This window comes from Clarias gariepinus, chromosome 9 (assembly GCF_024256425.1).
Source record: "Clarias gariepinus isolate MV-2021 ecotype Netherlands chromosome 9, CGAR_prim_01v2, whole genome shotgun sequence".
Taxonomy (NCBI): domain Eukaryota; kingdom Metazoa; phylum Chordata; class Actinopteri; order Siluriformes; family Clariidae; genus Clarias; species Clarias gariepinus.
In genome coordinates this window covers 7,544,466-7,569,460 of record NC_071108.1, presented here as the reverse complement: position 1 = coordinate 7,569,460, position 24,995 = coordinate 7,544,466, and the positions used below count along the sequence as shown (strand labels likewise).

Sequence of the window (24,995 nt, the reverse complement as noted above, 5' to 3'; positions counted from 1 at the left end):
ATGCTAGATTTTTGTTGCCGATGTGCTACAATTTCTGACCATAGCTTCAGGTCCTGTCATTGTTTCAGCATGATCTGGCAAACTTTTGGCTTCTATATTTGTGGTTAGATAAAACAAACAAACAAACAAACAAAAACATAATAATAAAGAAAAAACGAACACAATTAAGGCACAAGTGTGGAATCAAGGCATGAGTGCGATCTGGCTACTTGGGTTCCCCTTAATCAACTGTGATAAAAGGAATAAGCTTTGAGAAGATGTGCTTAAAAGTGTTATTAATAATATTTGCAACAAACAATTACTTCACCATGCAGTAGAGTCTGTTAAGAATAAGCTTCGTTGCTAAGCAACAAATGGACAAAAAATAGGGGTTTCCAGAGACAGAACAGGCTTTTTTTTTCACCAAAGCATATGTGATATTCTTGCCCATGAAGTTTTGGCATCTCTGCGACAAATAACAAGTGCATTGATGAGAAACAAGATAGCAAGAAAACTAATAAAATCAGTGCAGCAGATCCCTGAATCCAGATCTATCATTAATATCTCAATGCACAAGGGTGAAGGTGAAATGTTAAGCGCAATAATAAAGCTTCTTCTTCTTCAGTGTCAAAAAAAACCCTGCATTTCTTTTTTTCTATACCTCTTTCAAGAATCTTCTTCGGATTTTTCGTTTATTCCTTTTTTCCCACTTATTTCCACAATAATCGGAAAAGACAGACACGATCAATAAACCCTTAAATTTATTTTCCTGGCAAAGTAGGATTTAGGCATTCTGCGTATTTCAGTCATACCTCCAGGTGAAAGATGTAGAGTAGTCCCAGATGTGCATATACAGTATTAAGGAATTTACACTGACTTTAAACATTGCGTCCAGCCTGCCGGAAAACCATGCACCACAGACGCCTACAGACGTTACGCTGGTAACCCTGTTTACAAGTCACTGATTGGCTCTCTTGCACGCATAAATGATGTCATGTGGATATTGCAGTATTATATTTGGTATAATAGAACTCCTTGCATATACAGTACAGATGTTGTGTTTACTGAAAATGCTGAATGACCTAAAATGTCATATAGTAATAAAAGTTACACTGAACAACTGTGTTGTCCGAGTTCTAAGCAATAGCAGCAGAATCAAATGCAAAAGTGTGCCATCAACACTCAGTACATAAACTGTACTGATTAAAAAAAAAAAAGCTGGCACCTGGATTCTGTACTTAAAACATGTGTCGAGGGTTAAAACCAAAACATATGATTATGTCTTATAATAAGTGTCATAAAGAGATGGTGTGATGAGCTAATACATACTGGAATAATTCACTCACTTATTCATTCTCTTTACTGCTTCCCCTGTACAGAGTCGCAGAAGGTCCTTGGCGGGGTATACCCTTGCCAATCTATCGCAGGGCACACAATTACTCATTGCAGCCAGATTGGAAACACCAATTAGCCTACCCTGCATGTCTCTGGTCTGTGGGAGGAAACTGGGGTACCTGGGGGAAACTCATCAAAAATGGGAAGAACATACAGACTTCACACACAGATACAAGGTGGGAATGGAACCCTGACCCTGGAGCTGCAAGGCCACAGTGCTAACCAGCATGCCACTGATTTTTTAATAATACCAACAACAACAACAATAATATAAAAAATATACTATATAGAATTTGAAACATAGAAATACTGTACAAGCTCTTTGTTGGAGTACAGCGTAGGGCTCAAACAAAGTAGACAACACAACTCCTAAAATCATTTTTATTTGACAATATTTTTTAACAAATGCAATGTAATGACACAAACATAAATATCATGAAATGCCCACAACACTGTGCCTTATTATTATTTTTTTTTTAAGACATCACGATGTATGGAAAGAAAATTAGCAGACCTCAGTTTTTTTTCTCAACAAGTCATACTGATTCTCAAGTTCAGACCGGTCCAAGTATATCAGTTAACTTGTGCTTTGTTTCAATTCTGCTTCACACGTGATGATCAGAAGTGCAACAAATGCCATGAATGGGAATGTCTTACTGTAAGATTTACTAGATAGCCAAAAGACTAGCTAGTAAAATGCTAGCAAGTGATACCCCTTTTCCACTGACACACTGCTGGTGCTGGTGCTGTAGCAGGTGCTGGGTCAGCGATCCGGTGATCTGTTTAGGAAAGAGTCCCACATGTACACCAGTTTAACAGAAAAGTCAATACGTAAGCATAACATAATTAATAAGAGTCTATGGAAATAAAGTAATAAGGACATGAGTGTATTTCTGGGACCAATTACTAATTTATTAATCAGTGATAATCATCAAAATTAAATATATTAAAAAAAATATATATGTATATTCTGTATGTACTCTTTACAGAAGTTTACATAACATGAAGTGGACAGCACAGTGGTACAAGAGGTAGTATTCCACCTCACATATCCAGGGTCCATGAATTAATACTTTACTGACCCTGAGGCTGTCTGTGTGGAGTGTCCAGGGTTCTAGCCATATATAATCTCTGTTTCTGCTTCTTTCCAAGCACTTGCAGGTGTCTATATAGGACTGTTGGTTTCTCCACAGTTGCCTCGTGTTATAAATGAGGCACCCGCATACAGTACTGTAGGTATTATATTATATCATGTTGATTTCCTGTGCATTTCAACAGAATGAATATGAAAGATATCAATCAGTTCTAATCGTTAAAAATTCCTAAAATATGCCATGTTGCATTTGCGACTGCTGGGTAGCGGAAACACGCATGCGTATAGTCGATAACTGCGCATGCTCACAACACAGCTACGGACGTGAAACAGAACTAGCCGTACGGCTAACTGGGAACCAGCCATTTAGACGTATGGCTAACCAGGAAAGGATAGAGTTAAATTTGTACTAAGTACACAGTAACCACCACCCGGTTTTAGCTCAAGCTTCATATGAGTCTAAACTTTGGAATGCATTTTTGCATGGAACAAGGGTTGTGGCTGACAAACTTGATGGTCGGTGTGCAGAACAGGAACACTTAGGATGACAAAGACCTATTGTAATGTACTTATATGCACCTCAATTTTGATTCGTTTTTGATTGGCATGCTTTAAAAAAAGCATTGTTTAATGAAGCATTGGTTTACTCAAACTGACAATCAATTTTGGAACGGCTATCGACTCCCAACACTAATTGGAGCACTTTCGCAAATCCTATTTAGTTGAAGGTGATTTCAGGCAAGATAAAAAAGGAAATAAAACAAACGGTGTGAACCTGTTTATATTGTACAGTAATTTGTAATTCAATCTGAATCCAGTGGCACCTTGCTATAAGAATTTATGTCCAGTGTATGAGCGTATGTCCAGAAGCCTTGTTTGAGGCAGGGAAAAGGCAAGCAAAGTGAGTTTACATGTTTCTTGTGGGTTTCTTTGCATTCCCCACTAACACAATCATAACTGAAGCTTCACAGCTAACTAACATTGTCCCAAATAGAAACTGTCCTATCCCAGGTATTGAAAATGAATTTGTTTTATAGTTACTGGTACTTTACTCCCAATTTGATCAATTTTCAAAAATTTTAATTGCTTACCGTCTAAGTACCAATGCATCACCCTCTATAGACACATCTTTCAATCGCTATACTGAGTACACAACAGCAACTATGTTCAAGATAAGTTAGATGATGATGATGATGATAATGTTTTTTTTATTTAGCTATTGATCCTGTAAGTGATTCTGTAAAAAAAAAATAACAGCTTCTGAACCAGCACCAACACACTGTTGATAGAAAAAGGCTATCATTGCCCCGATGAATGCAGAAGTGAATATGGAGATATTCATTTACAAAATGAACAAAGCCAAGCTCTGGGGATTGCTAAACTATTTAGAGGCCAATGATTTTGCTGAAAGACTTAGCAGCACATACTGTGAAAAGTCCACTGTGCTCCATTAACAAATAATAAGGTCATTCATAGAGAGCAGTTAAACACACCTCCAATCAAAATGGACTTTTGTTTTTCATATCAGAACCATTTCCATTGATATGGCGATTCCTTCAGCATGTTGTTCTTGTTTAGGTTCAGTGTGAGTAATTCCTTTTAAAGAACGAGGGCGCAGGATCACCGCTCGCTGGTCGAAGTCTCAGTAATTGTGCTCTTTCCATTGAGGTGTCAATGTGAGGAATATTTCAGACGGAGTTAATCGCTCTGAGAATCATTGTCCAGACAGTTTTCAATGAGATCACAATGTCATTGTACGCTTCTCTTCCATAGTCAGTGGTTGTAACATTTAGAGCCCACTAAATTTTTTTCCCCAATTATAAGCATTCATTCCATGTCTTTGTGCTCACTAATTCTCGTCACATGTCGGCCTGATTTTCATCTCCGTGAATTTCAGCGAGTACTGCCATCCCGTCCAGGAGGACCACTCGATGCCGTCGGCGTAGGACGAGTGCTGGCCGCGGAGGTACTGCCCGTTCAGGTTGGACATGTGGCAGTTACGGTACCACCAGGCTCCGTGGTAGAAGGAGGCACAGTTGTTTTCCGAGTGATCGTTGTCTTTATCCTTTGTGGTGAACTTCATGCCATTGTGTTTGAGCAATGAGTCACCTAAAGGAACAGAAAAGACAATAAAGGAAGCAAATAGAACAATGATTATTACATAATTCAATAAAAGGTAGAGCGACTTTTTAGACAAACTTATAAAACTGTCACTGGCTGCCATTTTTTATTGAGGGAAAATTGACCTTTGAGGCAGAAAAAAAATTCACAGGAATTTTAAACAACCAGTGGGTGGTGCTTACTTTTCTAACGTTGTGTTCACCTGCTAGCTAGTGATGATCATTGGAGTGTTTTTTGCTGTTTTGGTTTGCTGGTTGGTTTACTGCATATGTGGTGTAAATGTTGATGTATAAATCATACAGTAGGTTCATATAAACTCTTTCTTGAAAACGAGTAGGGATCAAATAAAAGTATTTAACAGAAATCTATAATAGCTAGTACTAGCTGTAGTGCCTTGCAAAAGTATTTGTACCCCTTAAACTTGTCTACTTTTATTGGCATATATTATGTGATAGACCAACACAAAGTGGTACATAACTGTCACGTAGAAAAAAAAAGATAAATGGTGCGTGCATTTGGATTCAGCCCCGCTGAGTCAATTTTTTTCCCTGCAATTACAGCTGCTAGTCTTTTAGGGTATATCTCTACCAGCTTTGCGCACCTAGAGAGTGCAAAATACTGTAGCTCAAGCTCAGTCCCATTGGATGGAGAGTGTCTGTGAACAGCGTTTTTTTGAAGTCGTGCCACAGATTCTCACTTCGATTTAGGTCTGGAATTTGACTGGGCCATTCTAACACATGAATGTGCTTTGATCTACTGTATCATTTTCCTTTTACTTTACAATTACGGGCAACTTTGTGTTGGTCTATGATATAAAATCTCAATTTACATTTACTGTATGTTTAAGGTTGCAATGTGACAAAATGCGTAAAAAATTCAAGGAGTATAAATACTTTTGCAAGGCACGGTAGTTAATTAAATAGCTTGTAGTCTGTTTTAATGAATAATTTAACGATTTTTTTTTGGATACATCATTATCAGTAGGATAAAGAATATTTGTTAGAGAAATGTGAAGTCTTAACCAGGTCAACTATCACACGGTTTTTGAAGAGTTTCACACACTGGTTATTAACAATGGATTTTGTGTTGCCTTTGCCTTTAGAACTATATTGATTGGCAATTTTGCACATTAGTCTCTTTGGTTTCAGAGTAGATTAAATGACATTACATTTAGCCACTGTAATTTACACTTTCAATATCCATTAATTAGGTGAGATTTATCACAGGTATTGGATTTGCATTTAGATATAATTCATTAAACTCTTTTCTCCTGTGTGATACAGAATACAAATCAGGCTTCTAAATATTACACAACCTCGAATGTACATGGATCTATATGCGTTTGTGTCAAGCTTAACTGTTTAGGCCAATTTGATTCCTGTTATTATGAAGTGTTCCTGTCACGCGATGGTTGGGCATTTCTTTAGGACATACGGACCTAGAAAGAACTGAAGTTCATGAAACCTCACGTCAAACTATCTGTACAGAGTCTGGTACATTTTGTCCCTAATCATGGCCAATGAGCACCTGCTTTCAACAAGAAGTGTCTGTTTGATTGACACTGCAAACAATCATTAACTTCGTCCTTAACCTTTCAGCAAGAGCAAGGGAGCTGTAGCTGTAAAAGCTTCAATGTGAGAAGAAAAAAATAATAATCACATAACTACAACTCATCCTATTCCATTATGATATTTAATTACTTATAATAACCAAGTACAGAGTGTAATTCATTATGCCAAAGCCCATCATTTAAATAAGGTTTTTACATTGTACTTAATCTGGTAAAATGTTGTTAATTAGCTTAGAAGTTTTTTAAACAATGTAGATTCCAGACAACGCAGAAGAGCACAAAAGGAAAAGAGATGAGAACAGACAAGAAGAAAGGAGAAGAGACGTATGGAGGACATGAAATGAGAATAGAACTGACGAGAAGAGAACACAGAAGAGGAGAAGTGTTTAATTTGCCGTAACAGGTTCATTTGCTGTGTTGTGAGTGTCATGGACTACACGTCTCGTAAATGTAATGTTGCCGTGCTCAATGTAATGGCATTCCATGGTGGTTGATGACATCAGCCTGTTCCAGCACATGGATGAATCACACCAGACCTTTTACAGAAATAAAGGAGATATCACATCATCTAAAGTAGAGGCACTTTTATAAATCCATATTTCTCTGTGGATACATCAGCTTCTTCTCTGCTTTATTTAATGTGGTTTGTTCACTAAATGTCCTAATATCAGTGAAACGTCCATTTCGAACGAAATTGTAATAACCCATACAACAACCTTGGGGATGCTCACTTACTGGTTATGACATCAAATTCACAATGAAAACAACATGGAGTTACAAAAGGAAAATGAAGCGTATTGGACATTTCGGTTTATAACCAGGCATGATAGCCAGTGAGTCACTCTGTAATTTCGGCTACATTCCATGTCTGTTGATGATGAGAATTTATTTTTTGCTCATTTTCCCTTTAAAAATATAATCTTTTCTATTTTACGGTAAAGCATGTTATAATATTACACAAACCATACGTGCATTCTGTGCCTTACAATGAAAATTGGCATAATGTTGCTAAATTTAGCATTTTTGTTATGTACGCTTTTGCAATTGAGGGGCTTCTTGGCTTTAAAATAATGACTAAAAACCATTAAAATGACTCACTCACTCACCATGTATACGGCTCTATCCTCTATACAGGGTCACGGGGGGGCCTAAAGCCTATCCCAGGAGACTTAGAGCACGAGGCAGAGTACACCCTGGACATGGTGCCAATCCATCGCAGGGCACTATTAGAATTATTTTATCATTTTTAAAATAACTTCTAAATACTTAAAAAAATCTACACACACAGAGACACACCAATTAGTCTAATCTGCATGTTTTTGGATTGTGGGACGAAACCGGAGTACCCAGAGGAAAAAGCACGTGGAGAACATGCAAACTCCATGCACACAGACCCGAGGCGGGAATCGGATCAGGACACTGGAGGCGCAAGGTGGCAGTGCTAACCACGATGCCATCATGCTGCCTCCATACTGATCAATCAAATGAATTTTTACACATATTAAGATATACATTTAATGCTGGAAAGATGCTGCAAAACAAGACAGTCCATACTACGTAGAACATATTATATCAGCTATAACCAGTTGTTCCGCTTACCATACTGCCGCTCTTATAGAAAATGAATCACGAATCAGCATCTTCTGACCAATCAGAATTGAATATCTGTTTTTCTTATTGACAAAACATTGGCATATGAAACAAAGGTGCCACTGGAAAAATCTGATTGGCCACCACAGAACTACAGTACTCACATACAAGAAGCAATGCAGGGAACGATGTGGCTCTCGAGGGAAAGCCCGAGGGGGAATATAGCAGAACAACTGCATTAAACTGTAGGTTGTCATTCACTGCCCTCGTTTTTTCGTTTCCTATTTCGGTGTGGCTGCAGGACAGAGAATTACTTGCTACAAAATGCTTTAAGAAAAGGTTTAAATAATATGTGTAGTGGTCAGGAAAAATACATTCACTGTGAACTTGGTCAAACAGACCAAAAAATAAAAAATATGGTGCTTGATGGGTCACTTGACAATAGTGTTCTTGCAAGAACGGTTCCAGAACGGTTGACCTACGTGTCGAAAGAGTAACAATTGACTCGATTTCTATTTGTCGTATGTGGTATTTCATCTCCAGTATTGGGATCCGTTCTTCGTACGTCGCTAACTCAGTAAGCTGGATTTGATTGTTGTGGATTTGTCCTGATCTTGAATTGTTTCGTTCTTCGATGCGCTTCTCGCATTTGTTGTCATAGCAACATATCTGTAAGCTTGAACCTGCTCGGAAGCAGGTTTATTTCATGTAAACAGGATTTAGCCTGCGCTCCTGGCGGGTTATGATTGGTTAAAATGGCAAGGTCACATCTGATTGGTTAAAGAGCATGACTGACGCGGACTGACTCATGTGGGAAGAAGAAAAGTATATGCCCCCCTGCCATGGACCCCCCCCCCCACATGATCGCTATCAAATATTATATATGAACATAAATTCATAGGTTTATTATTATCAAATATGATATTACTTTTATAATAAACCCTAGGCACGAGACAGCCGTCAAGACCATTAATACAAATTCTTGTATGTTCATTTTGTAACATTTATTTTTCAGGGGTTTGTCATAAAAATATGCAAATAAATATTTATATATATTAAAAATAATAATTTATAATGATAAATTGGACGAACCTAATTTTATTATAAAATAAACAATATAAACGTATACATGTTGTATTTAATTTTTTATTATTATTATTTACATTTTTTATAAATACAACATATTTATTTTCATTTTGCTTATTTTATTGTCTCATGTAATTTGTAAACCATTAATCTATGAATTTATGTTCTAATATAATATTTGATAGCGATTATGTAGGGGGGGGCAATCCATGGCAGGGGGGCATTTCAGTGCATAACAGTGTTACAAAAAAAAGTTGAGCCGCTCTTTTTTTATTTCGTCAACCAATCAAAGGGCTTGTGATCAGTGTTTCTACTGTCGATGCATTTGGCCTTTTAAGCCAACGCACGAACGTGCAATAATCCTAGACAACTCCATCCAGCTATACTAATCATCAACAACCGGTGAGCTCGAAGAACCAATTAGCCGGATCGTAATTAGCACAATGATCTCATCTTAGATGTGTCAGTTTATCACGGATGTGTCAAGCGACGTACGAAGAACGGACCCTTGTTCTAGAATGTAGAAAATAAACCACTGAATTAGTAGAGAAATATAAAAATGTCATATTGCGGACGGTTTTCCCACAGTACATATTAAATTACAAATATATCAAGACATTTTATGAAATTCAAGGACTGAATTATACTTTTTTCATTTTGTACATTGTTCAATAAATTCACAATTGAGAACCAATGAGATGGGTGTCCATCGAGCGTACAGTATCAGTATACAGTATATAGCGGGTATCAGACAATCTGATTCTTTTTTAGCCAGCTTAGAGAAGCTTCTCAGGTGAAAATATACAAGATTAGGAATGAGCGTGCAAAGCTAGATGGCATTTAGACCGGGCTATGTATCCGAAGTGAAACAGGAGCAGTTCATAACCATAGGGTACTTATGGCGCGTGTATTATATAATCTAGTTACGTCGCCGTTGTTGGAATCTTCCCTTTAAAATGTCTCTAAAACAAAATACTGCATAGAACAGCAGGTTTTTGAAAATTTTATTTTTTTCTTGTGAGTTGATAGACCTGGTGGTAAAAAGTACTTGACGGCACAACACTTTTCCGAAAAAAAAAAAAAAAAAAAAGAAAAACCTTAGGATGCAGGGCTTTTTAAATGATACTGCATTCCTTCCACCTGCGTTATGGACATTTTTCATAGGGATATATGTAAAACATATACAAAAACACAACAACAACAACAACAACAACAACAACAACGAAACCAGCAAGTAAGCACCATAAAGCATTCACGCCATTAGGACTCACTGGAAAAGCTGTGCTGGTTAATTAGAGCAGAGCGAATGCCTGTTTTTCCCCCCTGATTTATATTTATAAAGTGTGTTTGTTTCACATAATTAGCAAACTGTCCACCTTTATGGCATGCCATAGACGTGTCACACTGCCTCATTATCGCTGCTCCTCCCGGTGAGTCCGACCTGGTGAGGAGGCCAGAGGCAGAGGACAGGAACCTGGGACAGATTGATTGCAGAAAACCAATTAACGCTTGACAGAGGACCTGAGGGCAGTGTAGGTAAAAGTTCTCTGCCACACCGAGATAAGCAGCACATATACTTTACTTTTTCAGGATTTACAGGATGGGAGGCTTAAAAAATAAAATGTGCTAAATTTCATGACAGTTCCTATACTTAGTGTCGGACTTATGCCTGATCTCCTCAGACTTTGGAACTTCGGAGTCCAGTAGCTAACTTTACTACACCTATACATAGGGTCTTTGAAAGGTAACACGGAGCAGATACTGCATCAATATGTAGTGATGTTCCTGCATACACACTGCTCAGCTCCTCCTGCAGTAGGCGGCTAAAGATGGGCCAAATGAAATAAGAAAGTCAGCAACGCAGGCTGAGCCACCATAGCGCAAAAGTACCCACTGTTTAAAATTCACTGAAAAGATTTCGTTTGAATGGTAAATAAAACAATATTCTAAATTTCATTTCAGCACCTACTTTCCCTTATGAAAAGAAGTTCATTCCACAAATTTATTTATGTTTCCTACTAGCAGTGTACACAAGGAGCAAAGTAAGCCGAGTGTGTACTGTAGTATGAGAAGTAGACCTTATTTAACACTATCAGATTTATTTCATTCTCTATACCGATTATCCTGTACAGGGTCGCCTGGAGCATATCCCAGGTGACTCGGGCACCAGTTACACTCGACAGGGTGCCAATCCATTGCAGGGAACAAGCATGCACACTCAATCACATTGGACATGCCAGTTAGCCTAATCTGCATGTCGTTGCACCATGGGTGGAAACCCACCGAGGATGAGGAGAGAATGCTAATTAAGTTTTTAATAATCTGTCTTGTAAGTATTCATGTTTATAAAGTTCCCAGAACTCATACAACAAAGCCAGTGGGCTTAAACAAAGTGCATAGTGGCCACTCTACAAGCCTCTGGAGCTAGTGTTACAGTAGGATCTGAGGTTGCTCCAGTTGGTCTGGTCTAGATAACGTAACAGCAACGTTATGTGGCAATAAAATAAAGTCAGGTCATAACGTCAATATACTGAATGACCAGAGTCACATTGATTGAATTTTTCTTACCTGATGGCAAAGGACTCAAATTGTGAAACATTAGGAATCATCTTCGCACATGAACTGACCACCACAACGTGCGCTGTAATCAAAGCTAAGGGTGACTTTTTGGAAGCTTAAGGTGTGCAACTTTTTTGCCAGGCAGTGTATGTTGTTATAAGCTACTGTAGCAATTTTTTATAAAATTCTAATTAACTCAATTTTACTGTGCAGAACACTATAATGCCTAAAAATGCCTGATGTAATTCATGATATTAAACAGTGCCCTTTATATCACATAACTTACTACACATATCAAAACCTTGGTTCAAGTTTTCTCTAATGGTGCAAGAGTTCCGCCTGTGATTGGACAATGTCACAGGATGATACCCCAGTAAGGATGTTTACCTTTAAATGGGTGGCCATCCCATAAATTCTGATAATCTTGAGATAAACCATTTTTGTACAAGTAGGGCACAGTAAATGTTGGCCTAAAACTAAAGTCTTGGCTTCAGAGAGAGTGAGAGAGAGAGTGAAAAAAAAAAGCGAGTATGTTCTACATTTCTGTACAATATGGCTCCATAAAGCAGTGCAGTATAATACAGGTCTAAAAGCTTCCTTCTTGTCCATAAATCTTCCAAAAAGATTCCACCTGAGATACAGTACAGCCATACCCGCTGAATACAAAAGACTTCCGGATGAAGAAAGAACCTACCGGCGGTTCCCGAGTAGTCTGCAACGCTCAACGGGTAGCCGTCCTCATCCGGGTCGACTGAGAACAATCCCACGCCAAAGGATCCATACTGCGCGAAGGAAGTGCTGTTCTCAAAGTCCTCCATGTCGATCCTTAACTCATAATTAGCCTGAATGGTCAGAGCATGAATCCGGGTCAGGCCTAAAAAATGAAGAGGGAGAAGGTGCTGAGTCAGATGAGAGAAACTAAACAATAAAAGTGGTGGCAAAGGAATTAAATACAGTTTAGATCGAAGTGCCTGGCAGCGGACATGAACTTCCATGAGAACCATCATCATTAGGAATTCAGTTCGTACCCCAGCGCATCCAATCAATAAACAGCTTCATGCAACTTTATTTCAATGGAATCAGATATTCTTCGGTTCAGGAGGAGGTCAGAGCTGTAGTCACTCTTAATGTACATGATCTACATGGTTGACTCTAGGGCTAGGGGGAGTATAAAATTAAGCAGCATTTTGTTATCAACACACCACAGAAATTCACACTCAAACAAAGGGGCATGCAATTCTAGGCCATATTGAACACACACACACACATACCTAATGCAAATACTACACAAATGATGAATGCTGGAAACCAATGCTTTTTTCATTGATCCAGTGTCTTGTAGATTCATAAGGCTGTGTGCATTTGTGCCAATTGTTGGATGTGCTGGATCAATTACCATTTTATAAGTTGTGTTAAATAATGAGGGTGAAAGCCATATTTACAAATAAAACCAATTTTGCCATGAAACATTAACACCCCATAATATTAAGACTATGAATTAACCTGAAATCCTTTTGTGAATACATGTGTCATACTGTAGGTAAAGGGATCTGCAGGACTAGAGACCTAGATGGACGTAACGTTTTTTAGTGAACTGGTACAGAATGTTTGGATGCTGTCTTCTTCACTCTCATTGATCACTCAGGTTTGTTCCTGGTGGAGTGACTGGTTGCTTCATTTCCCAGGGACTCTTCATGTCTGTGCTACCTTCTGGCTCTTCTTTTCAGTTATGCTGGCATAGTTAGTCCTGCTGAGGTCCCTGATTGCACTCTGCACTAAATACTGTATAGATCCCGTCTCTCTCTCTGTCAATACATGGTATGGTACCACTGAGTTGCCAGGAATTTCAACCTCTTTTGCTCCTACTGCGTTCAATTCTTAGCACATAGAGGCCCCAGGCCCTCTGCTGAGGATGCCGTCATGTGGTCTGCTTGGGATGCATGTGGTGACTGTTGATCATTTCACCCAATGACCATGAAGATGGTCTTGGACTCTGGCTCATGCAGAAATTTATTTTTTTTGTCATGGCTTGTGACTGCAGTCGCTAGCGCAGACTGATGTATTGCCATTCTATTGAATCTGGTTTCTCTTAAGGTGCCTTTTTATTGTCATCTCAGGGACTTTTTCTGAGTACAATCTAGCTCTGGACCCTCCAAGTGTGGCATCATAAAGGTCTTGTGGCGCCACACCTGGAGGGGCCAGAGCTGCTCAGACGGCACAAGGAGAACCTGAAACCTCACTCATTCACTCATCCTCCATACCACTTAATCCTGTATTCAGGGTCACTGGGTACCTGGAGCCTATCTCAGGAGACTTAGGGCACAAGGCGGGGTACACTCTGGACAGGGTGCCAATTCATTGCAGGACATACGCACACTCACACACTCATTCACACACTACAGGCAATTTGGGAACGCCAATTAGCCCAACCTGCATGTCTTTGGACTGTGGGAGGAAACCGGAGTACCCGGAGGAAACCCACCAAGCACAGGGAGAACATGCAAACTCCATGCACACAGAGACAGGAATTGAACCTGGCCGGGAATCGAACCCAGACCCTGGAGGTGCAGGGCGACAGTGCTACCAACCTGAAACCAAGGTGGTTTTAATGTTAATGTTTATATTGTTATGGCTGATTGGTGTATGTGAGCCATAAAGGTAAGAATTATGTTTATCTGAAGTTTAAAGAAAAAAAATCCACAAAACTATCCTTATTGACGGCAAGATGACTTAGAGGCTGCTTGGTTGCGGGTGCAAATCTTGCCTCTGGTGTGTGTGTGTGTGTCCATGTTCTCCCCAAGCTTGGCTGGTTTTCTGCAGCCGCTCTTGTTTTCTCTCCACAATCCAAAGAACAGTAAAGTAGACTGATTGGTTTTTCCAAATTGCCTGTAGTGTATTGCGTGTTCGAGTGTGTGTTCTACAATAGATTGGCACTTGCCCAGGGTGTAACCAGCCTTGTGACCCGACACAGGTTGAACAGCATAGATAATGGACAAATGGACTATATTGATCAATTACAACTGAATGTTTAAGAAGCACTGAATTAGGATGCATCACATTACCGTACATGCATCATGGATGTATAAAGCTGTCTGCACCTGTTTTCACATATAAACAGGCAAATCTTGATTGCTTTGTAGAAAGCCGGCAATTTAAAAAGTAAAATGAGACTGAATACATACAGTATTAAACTTTTAAAGGAAAATATACTTTTAAAGGAAATTATCACGCGCCTCTCGAAAGCAGGTGCGAACTGACTCCTCCCTTTGAACGGTGTACACAGACTGTCAGGTGTATGATTTTATTTCTGTCAGTGCAGATATTCCTTATTTATGACAAAATGGTGCCAAAAATCAAACAAACTCGTTTTTATACAACATTTTATATGTATAACTATGGACATTATCACAAAGCAGCCATCCAGGGATCCAAAGATCAAACTATAATCCATCATAAACAAGCATGCCCGAGGTAATGGTGCCAACACTAGACAAGATGAGGATGAAACATTAAGAGGAACCAGAGTCAAAATCAAACCCATTCTTATCTGGGTGGCAACAGAAAGTAGGGTTTTTTACTTCCAGAAAAACTTGACACAACTGATTAAGCGATAGACAACCAGACGGACCATTCCGTAGAGTTCTCTGTAGATGTTTATATAATAGTTGAAATCTGAATCTGACGCATTCCACAAGTGGTTATACAGTGGAGCATAACAGCTGTATTCGTGTCCACTTCACTCTTGACTTACAGATGTGACATTCTTTAATAAGAACTTCACTTATATATCTTTATAATCACTCCTAATCATATTAGACATGAGCTTTTCTACATCTCTACAGCTAAACTTTCCGCACCTTACGTGGCAGCTTTTAAGCCTGCAAACCGACTCTGAGTTAAGAACATGCTTGGTGAAGCAGCACTCCAAAGAATTCGAGCCAGCTTTCTGACATGAAGGCTGCAACTTCACTACATTTTTTTCATTTAATATTCCCAACTCTGGCTTCAGAGAGCAAGCATGAAGCATACACATGAATTCCCTAGGCAGACCAGGTACTGTGTGTGTGTGTGTGTGTGTGTGTGTGTGTGTGTGCATGCATGCGTGCGTTTCTGTATTATAACATCAGGACACAAAATCAATAAGGCTAGAATTTAATTTCAATTGGGGCTCTTAAGGAAACAAGGAAGCAAACGTGGAAACTTCTTATTGCTGTAAGGTTGTTCTTTTCTATTAAAAAAATATGAAATAATATTCTGATCTAAAGCTTTACTTAAACTGAGTGCTGTTGTGCTTAACATCAGCACGGCTGTTATGCTGCCATAGACGTGACATACAGTAGCTATTATGCAACAGTTCCTACAAACACCATTTATTATCAGCAGATTATGATTGGTTTGATTATTTATCCAGATGTTTTGATCTGCCAACACATATTTCATTTTGCGACTTGACCAACAGTTAGCAATAGACAGTAAAAGTAGTTTCAATCTCTTTCCAGTACTACTACGTAGCCAAAAGGTGAAGAGGGTAAACTATGGAGGTGGTGGACAGTCCTGAGATTTACTTTATATTTCCACTTATTCCACTTTAGAATATCTGCTGTTTGGGGTTGAATCCCAAAAAGCATAAAAAGAAAAGCTAGTGCACTATGTAGGGTGTACAATCCCTTGTTCCACACACACAGTACTGTACTGTCCTGGATCAGTGGTTAAAGAGAGATTTGGGATTCAGCCGTGTGTTAAAAGCTAGTTAGCTTTGTAGCATGTGTTAGCTGTGAACTGAAAAACACAGATGGTTCTGAGGCTATTCTTCAATTACTAGGAAGAAAAGTGTTGTTTAGGATGACATCATTGGTTGGTGAAACGATTCTGGAACTGGTTTTGAATGTGGGTTTTGGCAGGGAACTGCTCTGCCCCTTTCTAGTAGTTTGGACCGTACCGACCTACTCATGCTGGCGACCAACAGTTAGTGTAATTAATAACTGTTACCGCACCTGTGATGTAAAGTGATACCACTCATCGGCCCTCATCCAATCAGATCACTCAGTGGGAATTCTCACTCATTGTCTATACCGCTTTATCCTGTATGCAGGGTTCCGGGGGGCCTGGAGCCTATCCCAGGAGACTGGGACACGAGGCGCCAAGCCATCGCAGGGAACTCACACACACAAACACACATACTATGGGGAATTTGGGGATGCCAAGAAGCCTAATCTGCATGTCTTTGGACTGAGTGAGGAAACCAGGAGGAAAACCACCAAGCACGAGGAGAACATGCAAACGGGAATCGAACCCTGATTCTAGAGATGCAAGGTGATAGTGCCAACCACTAAGCCACTATGCAACCCAGTGGGAACTAAATGTAAAAAAAAATATTTAATTATATAATAAATAATATATCATCAATCACACTTGGAGAATGTGAAGTCTTAAGATGTTTACTCATAGATTAGATATGGGTATTTCTGGTAACTTGCATTTGGCACATCATTGTTGCTCAAATTGATTTCCTTTAAACTCAGTCCTACAATTGAGTGTCTACACTTTTCTCAAAAATCACTCCTATTTTTTAAATTCCACTACTAAAGGTTTTTTTTTTTCTTAAACCCAAGGCTGGTGGTGCGACGCCTGAGTCTAAAAAGATGTTAATAATCACGAGGCTGTTTGGTTTACAACATGACACATAAAATGTGAGGATCAGTACCCAGTGGCTTGTTACCATTTCGTTATTTCAAGTCATTTACTGATTTCAGTCTACAACATTTTAGAGGCATCATAAAGATTTTGCTAGCAAACTGCTTGTGCTGTAAAATCAAAACTGTGGCAGATCTTTATTACATTTTAAACATTAAATACAGCCTAAAATTTGTGATTTATCACTTATTCACAAGGTTATATTCAGTAATTCCAAGTTAAAAATGTTAATTAAAATGACTTGAAATGTTCTGTCTATTTGCATGTCTTTTTTTTTTAGCAAGGCAATTAACAAATAAATAAAATAATAAGCCTCTATATGTACGCATGTTACAGTTTTCTTCATTTGGATTAGGGTTCCCATGGTTACAGACGCCCAGTGCACGTGCTTTTACGGTCCAAGTTAGCTTCCTTGTCCTTTGTATCCACCTGTTTTGTGTAAGTGCATAAATAGTTTGTACATTGTATAGTATGTCCTGATGTTTGTTTTGTAGCCTTGCAAAGTCTTAACAAGGTTTTTTTTTGTTCTTGTATTTTTACTTTTTTTGCATGTTCTGTTTTCTTTTGACTGTTGCCTGTTGCGGATAATCCTTTATGATTATTGATTATCCTTATTTTAGTTAGTAAATTGATATAATTGGACAATGAATCTGAAACACCTGGTTTTATACCACAATAATTCATCAGTACGGCGTAGGGTCTCCTTTTGCGGCCAGTAAAGCATCAGTTTGTCTTGGGAATGACAGATACAAGTCCTACACAGTGACCAGAGGGATTTTAAGCCATTCTTCTTGCAGAATAGTGGCCAGGTCACTACTGTACGTGATGCTGGTGGAGGAAAACGTTTCCTGACTCGCTCCTCCAAAACACCCCAAAGTGGCTCAATAATATTTAGATCTGGTGACTGTGCAGGCCATTGGAGATGTTCAACTTTACTTTCATGTTCGTCAAACCACTCTGTCACCAGTCTTGCTGTGTGTATTGGTACATTATCATCCTGATACACGGCACTGCCTTCAGGATACAATGTTTGAACCACTGGGTGCACATGGTCCTTCAGAATGTTTCAGTAGTCCTTGGCAGTGACGCGCCCATCTAGCACAAGTATTGGACCTAGAGAATGCCATGATATTGCAGCCCAAACCATCACTGATCCACCCCTTGCTTTACTGCAACAGTCTAGGTGGTAGGCTTCTTTGGGGCTTCTCCACACCGTAACTCTCCTGGATGTGGGAAACACAGTGAAGGTGAACTCATCAAAGAACAATACATGTTTCACATTCTCCACAGCCCAAGATTTTCGCTGCTGGAACCATTGAAACCGATGTTTGGCATTGGTATGAGTTACCAAAGGTTTGGTTGTAGCAGCCCAGCCATGTACACTGACCCTGCGGAGCTCCCGATGAACAGTTTTGGTGGAAACAGGAGAGTTGAGGTGCACATTTAATTCTGCAGTGAGTTGGGCTGCTGTGGTTTTATATTTTTTGCATACAATCTTGGTTCAAGATCTACACCCCTTTCAGACAGCTTCCTCTTGCGTCCACAGTTACTCCTGTTGGATGTGGTTCATCCTTCTTGGCGGTATGCTGACATTACGCTGGATACCGTGGCTCTTAATATATCACAAAGACTTGCTGTCTTTTTGCGCCAAAGAGACGCGCCCCAACAATTTTTCCTTTTTTGAACTCAGATATGTCACCATGTCATCAGATATGTTGTGTGCATCGCAATATTTTAAGCAAAACTGTGCTATTACTCTGCTAATTCAACCTTCACACTCAGCTCTTACTGGTGGAATGTGCAATCAATGAAGATTGGCCACCAGGCTGGTCAAATTTAGCCATGAAACCTCCAACATTAAATTGGCCAGTGTTTCAGTTTCATTGTCCAACACAGCACAGGTATACAGATTATAACAAACCCTCATTTTTGATCCAACAACCAGCTAGAAAAATATTGTTAACCCATTTGGACTAATTGCATGTATAGCTTTTAATAATTATACATTAATAGAGAACAGGGGAGAGAGAGAGAGAGAACAGGATGAACACAGCAGAAAGCAAGAAAGACAGCAAGAAGAACCAGGTGTGATGGACACACAATGAAATTATATGAAAAAAAGTACTTTTAATAGCAAGACATACACATTCTCCTCCATCACACGTTCTGATCACATAATCGCCCCTGACGTAAACATAATACCATAGACATGTGGCTTGATTTTACGCTACTGGTATTTCTCTTGAAACGCGTGCTGGCACACGCCTTTATTCTATTTCATAACTCAGATAAATAAGGGTATATATTTGAAGATTATAAAGATCTCTTTGCCTCAAGCTTAGCCATTCAGAGCACTCATAGCCATGGGCTTGCCTGAATATAAGAACGCACAGCTCCATCGATATATTATCCAAATGTAGCAAATATTTGAACACACCATTGTTGTTCAAACAGTTCGCTTGTTTGGAAGCCTAATTTATTCTCGCAAGAATCTCACTGTCATAGCACACTGTCGGATATAAGCTTAGTGTATGGGTGGAGTTACAGTTTTAGTAATTTGATCTTATCAGTTGAAAATAAAACCTCATTTTACATAATAGGCATAACTTGTAAAAACGCTTTTAAATGTCTTGGAATGTGAATATAAAATCTATACTAAACTGTGTTTTTCAAATTAACATGTTAGCCTGTGTTAATCAAGGTTTATTTGAATATCAGCCCATATATTTGATCTACAGATGGCACAGTGGTGTAGAGGTTAGCACTGTGGCTTCGCACCTCCAGGGTCGGGGTTCGATTCCTACATTCAGTTTAAGTGCCTCGAAATTGTATGTTCTCTTTATGCTTGGTGGGTTTCCGCCCACAGTCCAAAGACATGCATATTAGCATATATGTATATATGATCTCAACTTCTATTAACTCTGTACTAAAGGAATCCATTGCATGTATAAAATAAATAAACAAATAATTCAGAGCGATTGTAAAAACCTAAAATACACCGGGTCTACTTTACGTGAGAGTTATTAAATAGAGCTGTTCTGTCTGAATAAGACGTGTCTACGTGTCTTACAGAGGAGCAACGTGACAGTCAGCTTTACTCTCCTTTTGTCTCCATGTAACAAAACAGGGTCATTAATTTTTAATCACAGTCCACCGTCTGTGTGGCTGCTCAGGGGAGACCTTTTGGGAAAAGTGTCTCATATATGAAGGTGTTTCTCTCACTCTGTCACACACTGGCAGAAAGAGGAGAGATGAATAGGGAGAAGGAAGGTGATAAAAGCTCAGCTCACAGACAGACAGACACACACACACACACAGACACACTTTCTCTCTTTTTCTCTCTAAAGGCGAGTGTGTTGTGCCTGTAAGCACTCAGGTCTGGTATGGGGTCTTTGAACCCTGGCAGGCCGCAGACATATTAGCGCTTTCACACACATACAGAGACACACACACATACACACAAACAAAACATGCCTTCATCTTTGATTACAGTATGCCATTGTTTTGACATCCTTACACACCCTCACAGCATTAATATTTGGCCAAGATCTTGTATCGATGATGGTTGAGTCGAACCACTCCATAAAGTCTTCTCCACCACGATCCAAAGGGTTCAGGTTAGAACCAGTTTGGGTCCTGATTATGGTCAGATCATCACGGAGAAAAAACTCCAAAAACGTGATAACCTACAGTTGCCACTATACATGATGAGTGCACCACTCCATGTGCTTCCCCGCTTACCCAGAAACAACCCGATCGGTCTGGAATAGGGTCAGTTTGGACTCATCAAACCACATGACCTTTGTCCATTGCTCCAAAGTCCAATCTTTAGGCTCCCTAACAAACAGAAGCACTTCAGTCCCACTCACAAGTGGTTTTCTTATGGCCACACAACTGTTTAGACCCAATCCTCTTAAACATGGCTTCTTGTCACATAGTGCGTGTGCACGGAAATGCCCTTTATTTTTGATTTCTACAGGCCATTTTTTACAATGCAACTTCACCAAGTGTCCGAGTGGTACTTAATTGACCCCTTATCCCTCCACATTTTTTCTTCACAATGGAACCTCGACATATAGTACGTCTAATCCGTTTAATCCGTCCCGGAGGCGAGTCCTTAAGGCAAAATTTTCCCCCTAGGAAATAATGTAAATGCAGGTAATGCGTTAAAGCCACCGAAAAAAGATTACCCACATTACATAAACATATAGAAAAGACATGCAAATGTTGTAGGCATAAACAGCCTTTAAGTAGACATTAAACCTTACTTAACATTAATTTATGATTCCTTTTGGCACCGGCTGCTTTAAAAAAGAAACTTAAATCAAATTTAAACTTTATTTGTCACATACACAGTACGATGTGCAGTGAAATGCTTATACTGTACGACTCCTCAATCAAGATTATCAAAAAGAAATAAATTATAAAATAGAATAAGAATAAAATATGGAAAAACTTAGCTGCATAAAAAAAGAACAACATATGAAATATATAAAAGATATAAAATGTGTATAAACATATATAACTTATACTTAATGACAAGGTACTCATTGCATCAGTTAAGCTTAAAAGAACCGTTGCCAGCCGAAACATATTACTTACTGCATTAATTATTCAATCAAGTATTTGCTTATTTAAATTCATAATTTTCTTTATGTGTATAATGATTCCTAAATGATTTATAAAGTTAACTTTTCTGCATACTGGTCAAGTGTCAGCAATTCTGACAGCATCAGACGCTTCACATCTCTATCAGCAAAAATCATGTTAATCGGCTTCTCTATGTAACATTTTTGACCCTCTCCATCTGTTTTCCGCTTTTTTCCTCTGAAAAGTGTCACATCGTACACATTACTGTTCATCACTGCTTTTGGGTCCAGCTACCCAAATAGCTTCTTTGGGACCGTAAGACATGTGGTGTATCCAGAAGGTAGCACAGACTATAAAATTAATTGCCTTAAAAAAAAAAAAAAAGGAAAAAAAATATTTTTATTTTAAAACTACATTGCACCTAGTTACCTGCAAAACAGCAGTCTTATCACACGGCAACATACTTGGCTTCTTGAGCCCTGAGATAATTTTCCTTTTTTGCAATACCATGTTTTGTAAGTATAGTATGGTTCAGGATTTCACTTAATTTACACATCACATTTCTCAGCATAAAGTACTGCTGTGGTTTGAGAATAGCAGAACATCTGGATAATAATAAAAAAAAAAAAGAGTTCCACTGAAGTAGAAGACAAGTATGTTTTGTTTTTTTCATTTCTGTTCTCTGTATCTGCATAAAAGTGTAGCACATTAATGCAAGTGGAGTGTCTCAGTATTATCCAGCGGAGAAAGATAAGTAGGCGGCTTTAAACAATAAGAGCGAGGATTAATGGAATGCTTTGCGGATGTTGAAAGAATTCATGGTTTATTCAGGAAGATCAGGATTGCAGATAGATCGCAGATAAAGACCACATTCTAACCACCACTATGTTCATGGTGCATGACGTCTCAGTGGGGACTGCAGTGTTGTCTGGAGGTATTATGTCTCTACCTGCTGAAATGGAGTTTTACTCTTATCAATCTATACATACGTAATCCACAATGCTGAGGAGAAAAGGAGTGAGATCAAAGGCGTCTTCCAGGATTACGTGTGTAATCGAGTGGAGTTTATGAAGCATAGCTAAGGAGCCTGTTTTCTTTTACGAGGGTAAAAATCACAACCCCATGATCGATACCTTCATGCTGCAATGCCTCAAAAACAAGAAGGCTGATGAATTATATCCACCCGAGATCTATCGTGTTCTGCTGGTGGAAGTTTTTATTAATAAATCCCTCTATGGATTCAAAAATTAACCAAAATATTATTTAACACATCGAAGTAATGAGTCTAATATTGACACCCAGATATTTATTTACTCCTCCATTAATCCATCCATCCGTCCTATTCGTTTATACCGCTTTATACTGTATACAGGGTTGCTTTGGACTGTTTGGACCTGGAGAAAACACACCAAGCACGTGAAGAACATGCAAACTCCATGCACACAGACCCTGAGGCGAGAATCAAACCTTGACCCTGGAGGTGCAAGGCAATAGTGCTTACCACTAAGCCACCGTGTCATCCCATCCACTCCTCCATCTATCAATTTATACATCCACGTTTCTATCGCCATAACCATCGTGCCTTCAATCATCCATTCATTCATCTATTTACTTTTCCATCCTTCCATTTATCCATCCAGCAATACATCTACTTTTCCATCCATACATTTTTCCATTAATCCATCAACTCCATCATCCATCCATTTGTCCATCCTTCTATTCATAAATTTTTCCATTCATCCATCCAGCCAGTGTTCCATTTGTTTATCACCCTTCTATCTATACATCCATTTTTCCATCCACCCATCTGTCCATTCACTTTTCCATTTATTCATCCATTTTTAACATCTACTCTTCCATCAATCTAACCAGCCATCTGTCCATCCATCCATCCATCCATCTTTTCTTTTGTACATGTATTTAGCCATCCATCTATACATCCATTTTTCCATCCATCAAAGCCCGCACACCCATCCTTCTTCATACACTAGTCCAAAAGTCTGTCAATATTTCACTATTTTTGCACTCTGTTACTTTGCGTTCATTCTTTGCCCCCATCCCTGGTTACCTGCACCTACGCCTTGTTTCCTTCGCATCAGCATGTGCAAGTCCTCTGTTTTTCTGTGTGATCTTGTAAAATCCTGTCATGCTTTATACCACCTTGAAACCATTTTTTATGATTATAGATTTGATCCACTTTAAAAAGTCCGCTGTGATTTGCCCCCCTGCTATGAACTTTGACACCTTTCTGGTTTTGTCTCAGTAAACTTCACACTGACTTTCTACTGACAGTCCAAACAATAATTCAGACAGACAGGCTTCACTGGGCATTTCAACCGAGGTATCAATATGAAGGTTCAGACTTTACTGTGCATGTTTAATAACATTTGATTAAATTTACACTACTACCGGACCAACAGGATCCATAAATTTCAAATAAATTGTCCTTCAATTACCTTTTGGGTCCGTTAATGAAAGACAAATTTACACCCCGGCCTTATTATACTTTTTCTGCTAAATCAATAATCAACAACCAAGTATTCATTATCACACTGGGTGTAATCAGCGTGATTAGCAAGACAGAAGCTCTTTTCTCTTAGGCTATTACTAGCGATCCCCCTGCTGTCTGACAAATTTTTTGGGCTGTCACAGCTAGATTCTGTAACAGCTTTGTTCCCTGGGTGGCCTAGGTACCCAACACCTGCCACTCACCAAAATGATTAACATGCCTTATTTGAACTCCATTTGGACTGATCACACTGAACTCTAAATATTTTGCCTACTATAAAACATTGACTCCACACTGTATACACATGATGACAAAAAAAAAAAAATCCTGTTTGATTTGCATCCTGGCTGTCACTGTGTCATCTAGAACTGGCGAATTGGTGGGTTTTCCTCTGGGTACTCCGGTTTCCTCCCACAGTCGAATGACATGCAGGTTACGCAAATTATTACCTGTAGTGAGTGACTGAGTGTGTGAGCGTGTGTGCGTTTGTTTGCCCTTCAATGTACTGGTACCCTGTCCAGAGTGTACCCTGACTAGTGCAACGAGTCCCCTGGCCGAGGCTCTTGGCCTCCTGTGAGCCTACAGGATACACGTTATACTGAATGTTCAGGTCAGTTTTGTTTGAAGTGTGTGTAGGTATGTTTATTTTGGAGCATGCAGGTGTGTACTGTTTAAAGTACATGCAGTTGTGTATTGCAAGAGTGTTTTGTTTAAAGTGTGCAAGTGTGTATTGTATGAAGTGCACAGGTGTTTTTTTGTTTGAAGTGTGCAGGTGTGTTTCGTTTGAAGTCTGCAGGTGTTTTTTTTTA

General features: G+C 39.1%; 1 protein-coding gene across 1 annotated transcript in view; it reads right to left on the bottom strand.

Annotated features, from left to right (window-relative positions):
* Positions 1 to 2,356: 2,356 nt before the first annotated feature.
* LOC128529807 (fibrinogen C domain-containing protein 1-like) overlaps positions 2,357 to 24,995 on the bottom strand; it is a 112,338-nt gene continuing 89,699 nt past the window's right edge. The window contains exons 6-7 of the mRNA XM_053503337.1: positions 12,088 to 12,267; positions 2,357 to 4,576 (exon numbers count right to left, since the gene is read on the bottom strand). Of these exons, the coding sequence (XP_053359312.1) occupies positions 4,317 to 4,576; positions 12,088 to 12,267 (440 nt within the window). The 3' untranslated portion in view covers positions 2,357 to 4,316. The remainder of the gene's footprint in view (positions 4,577 to 12,087; positions 12,268 to 24,995) is intronic.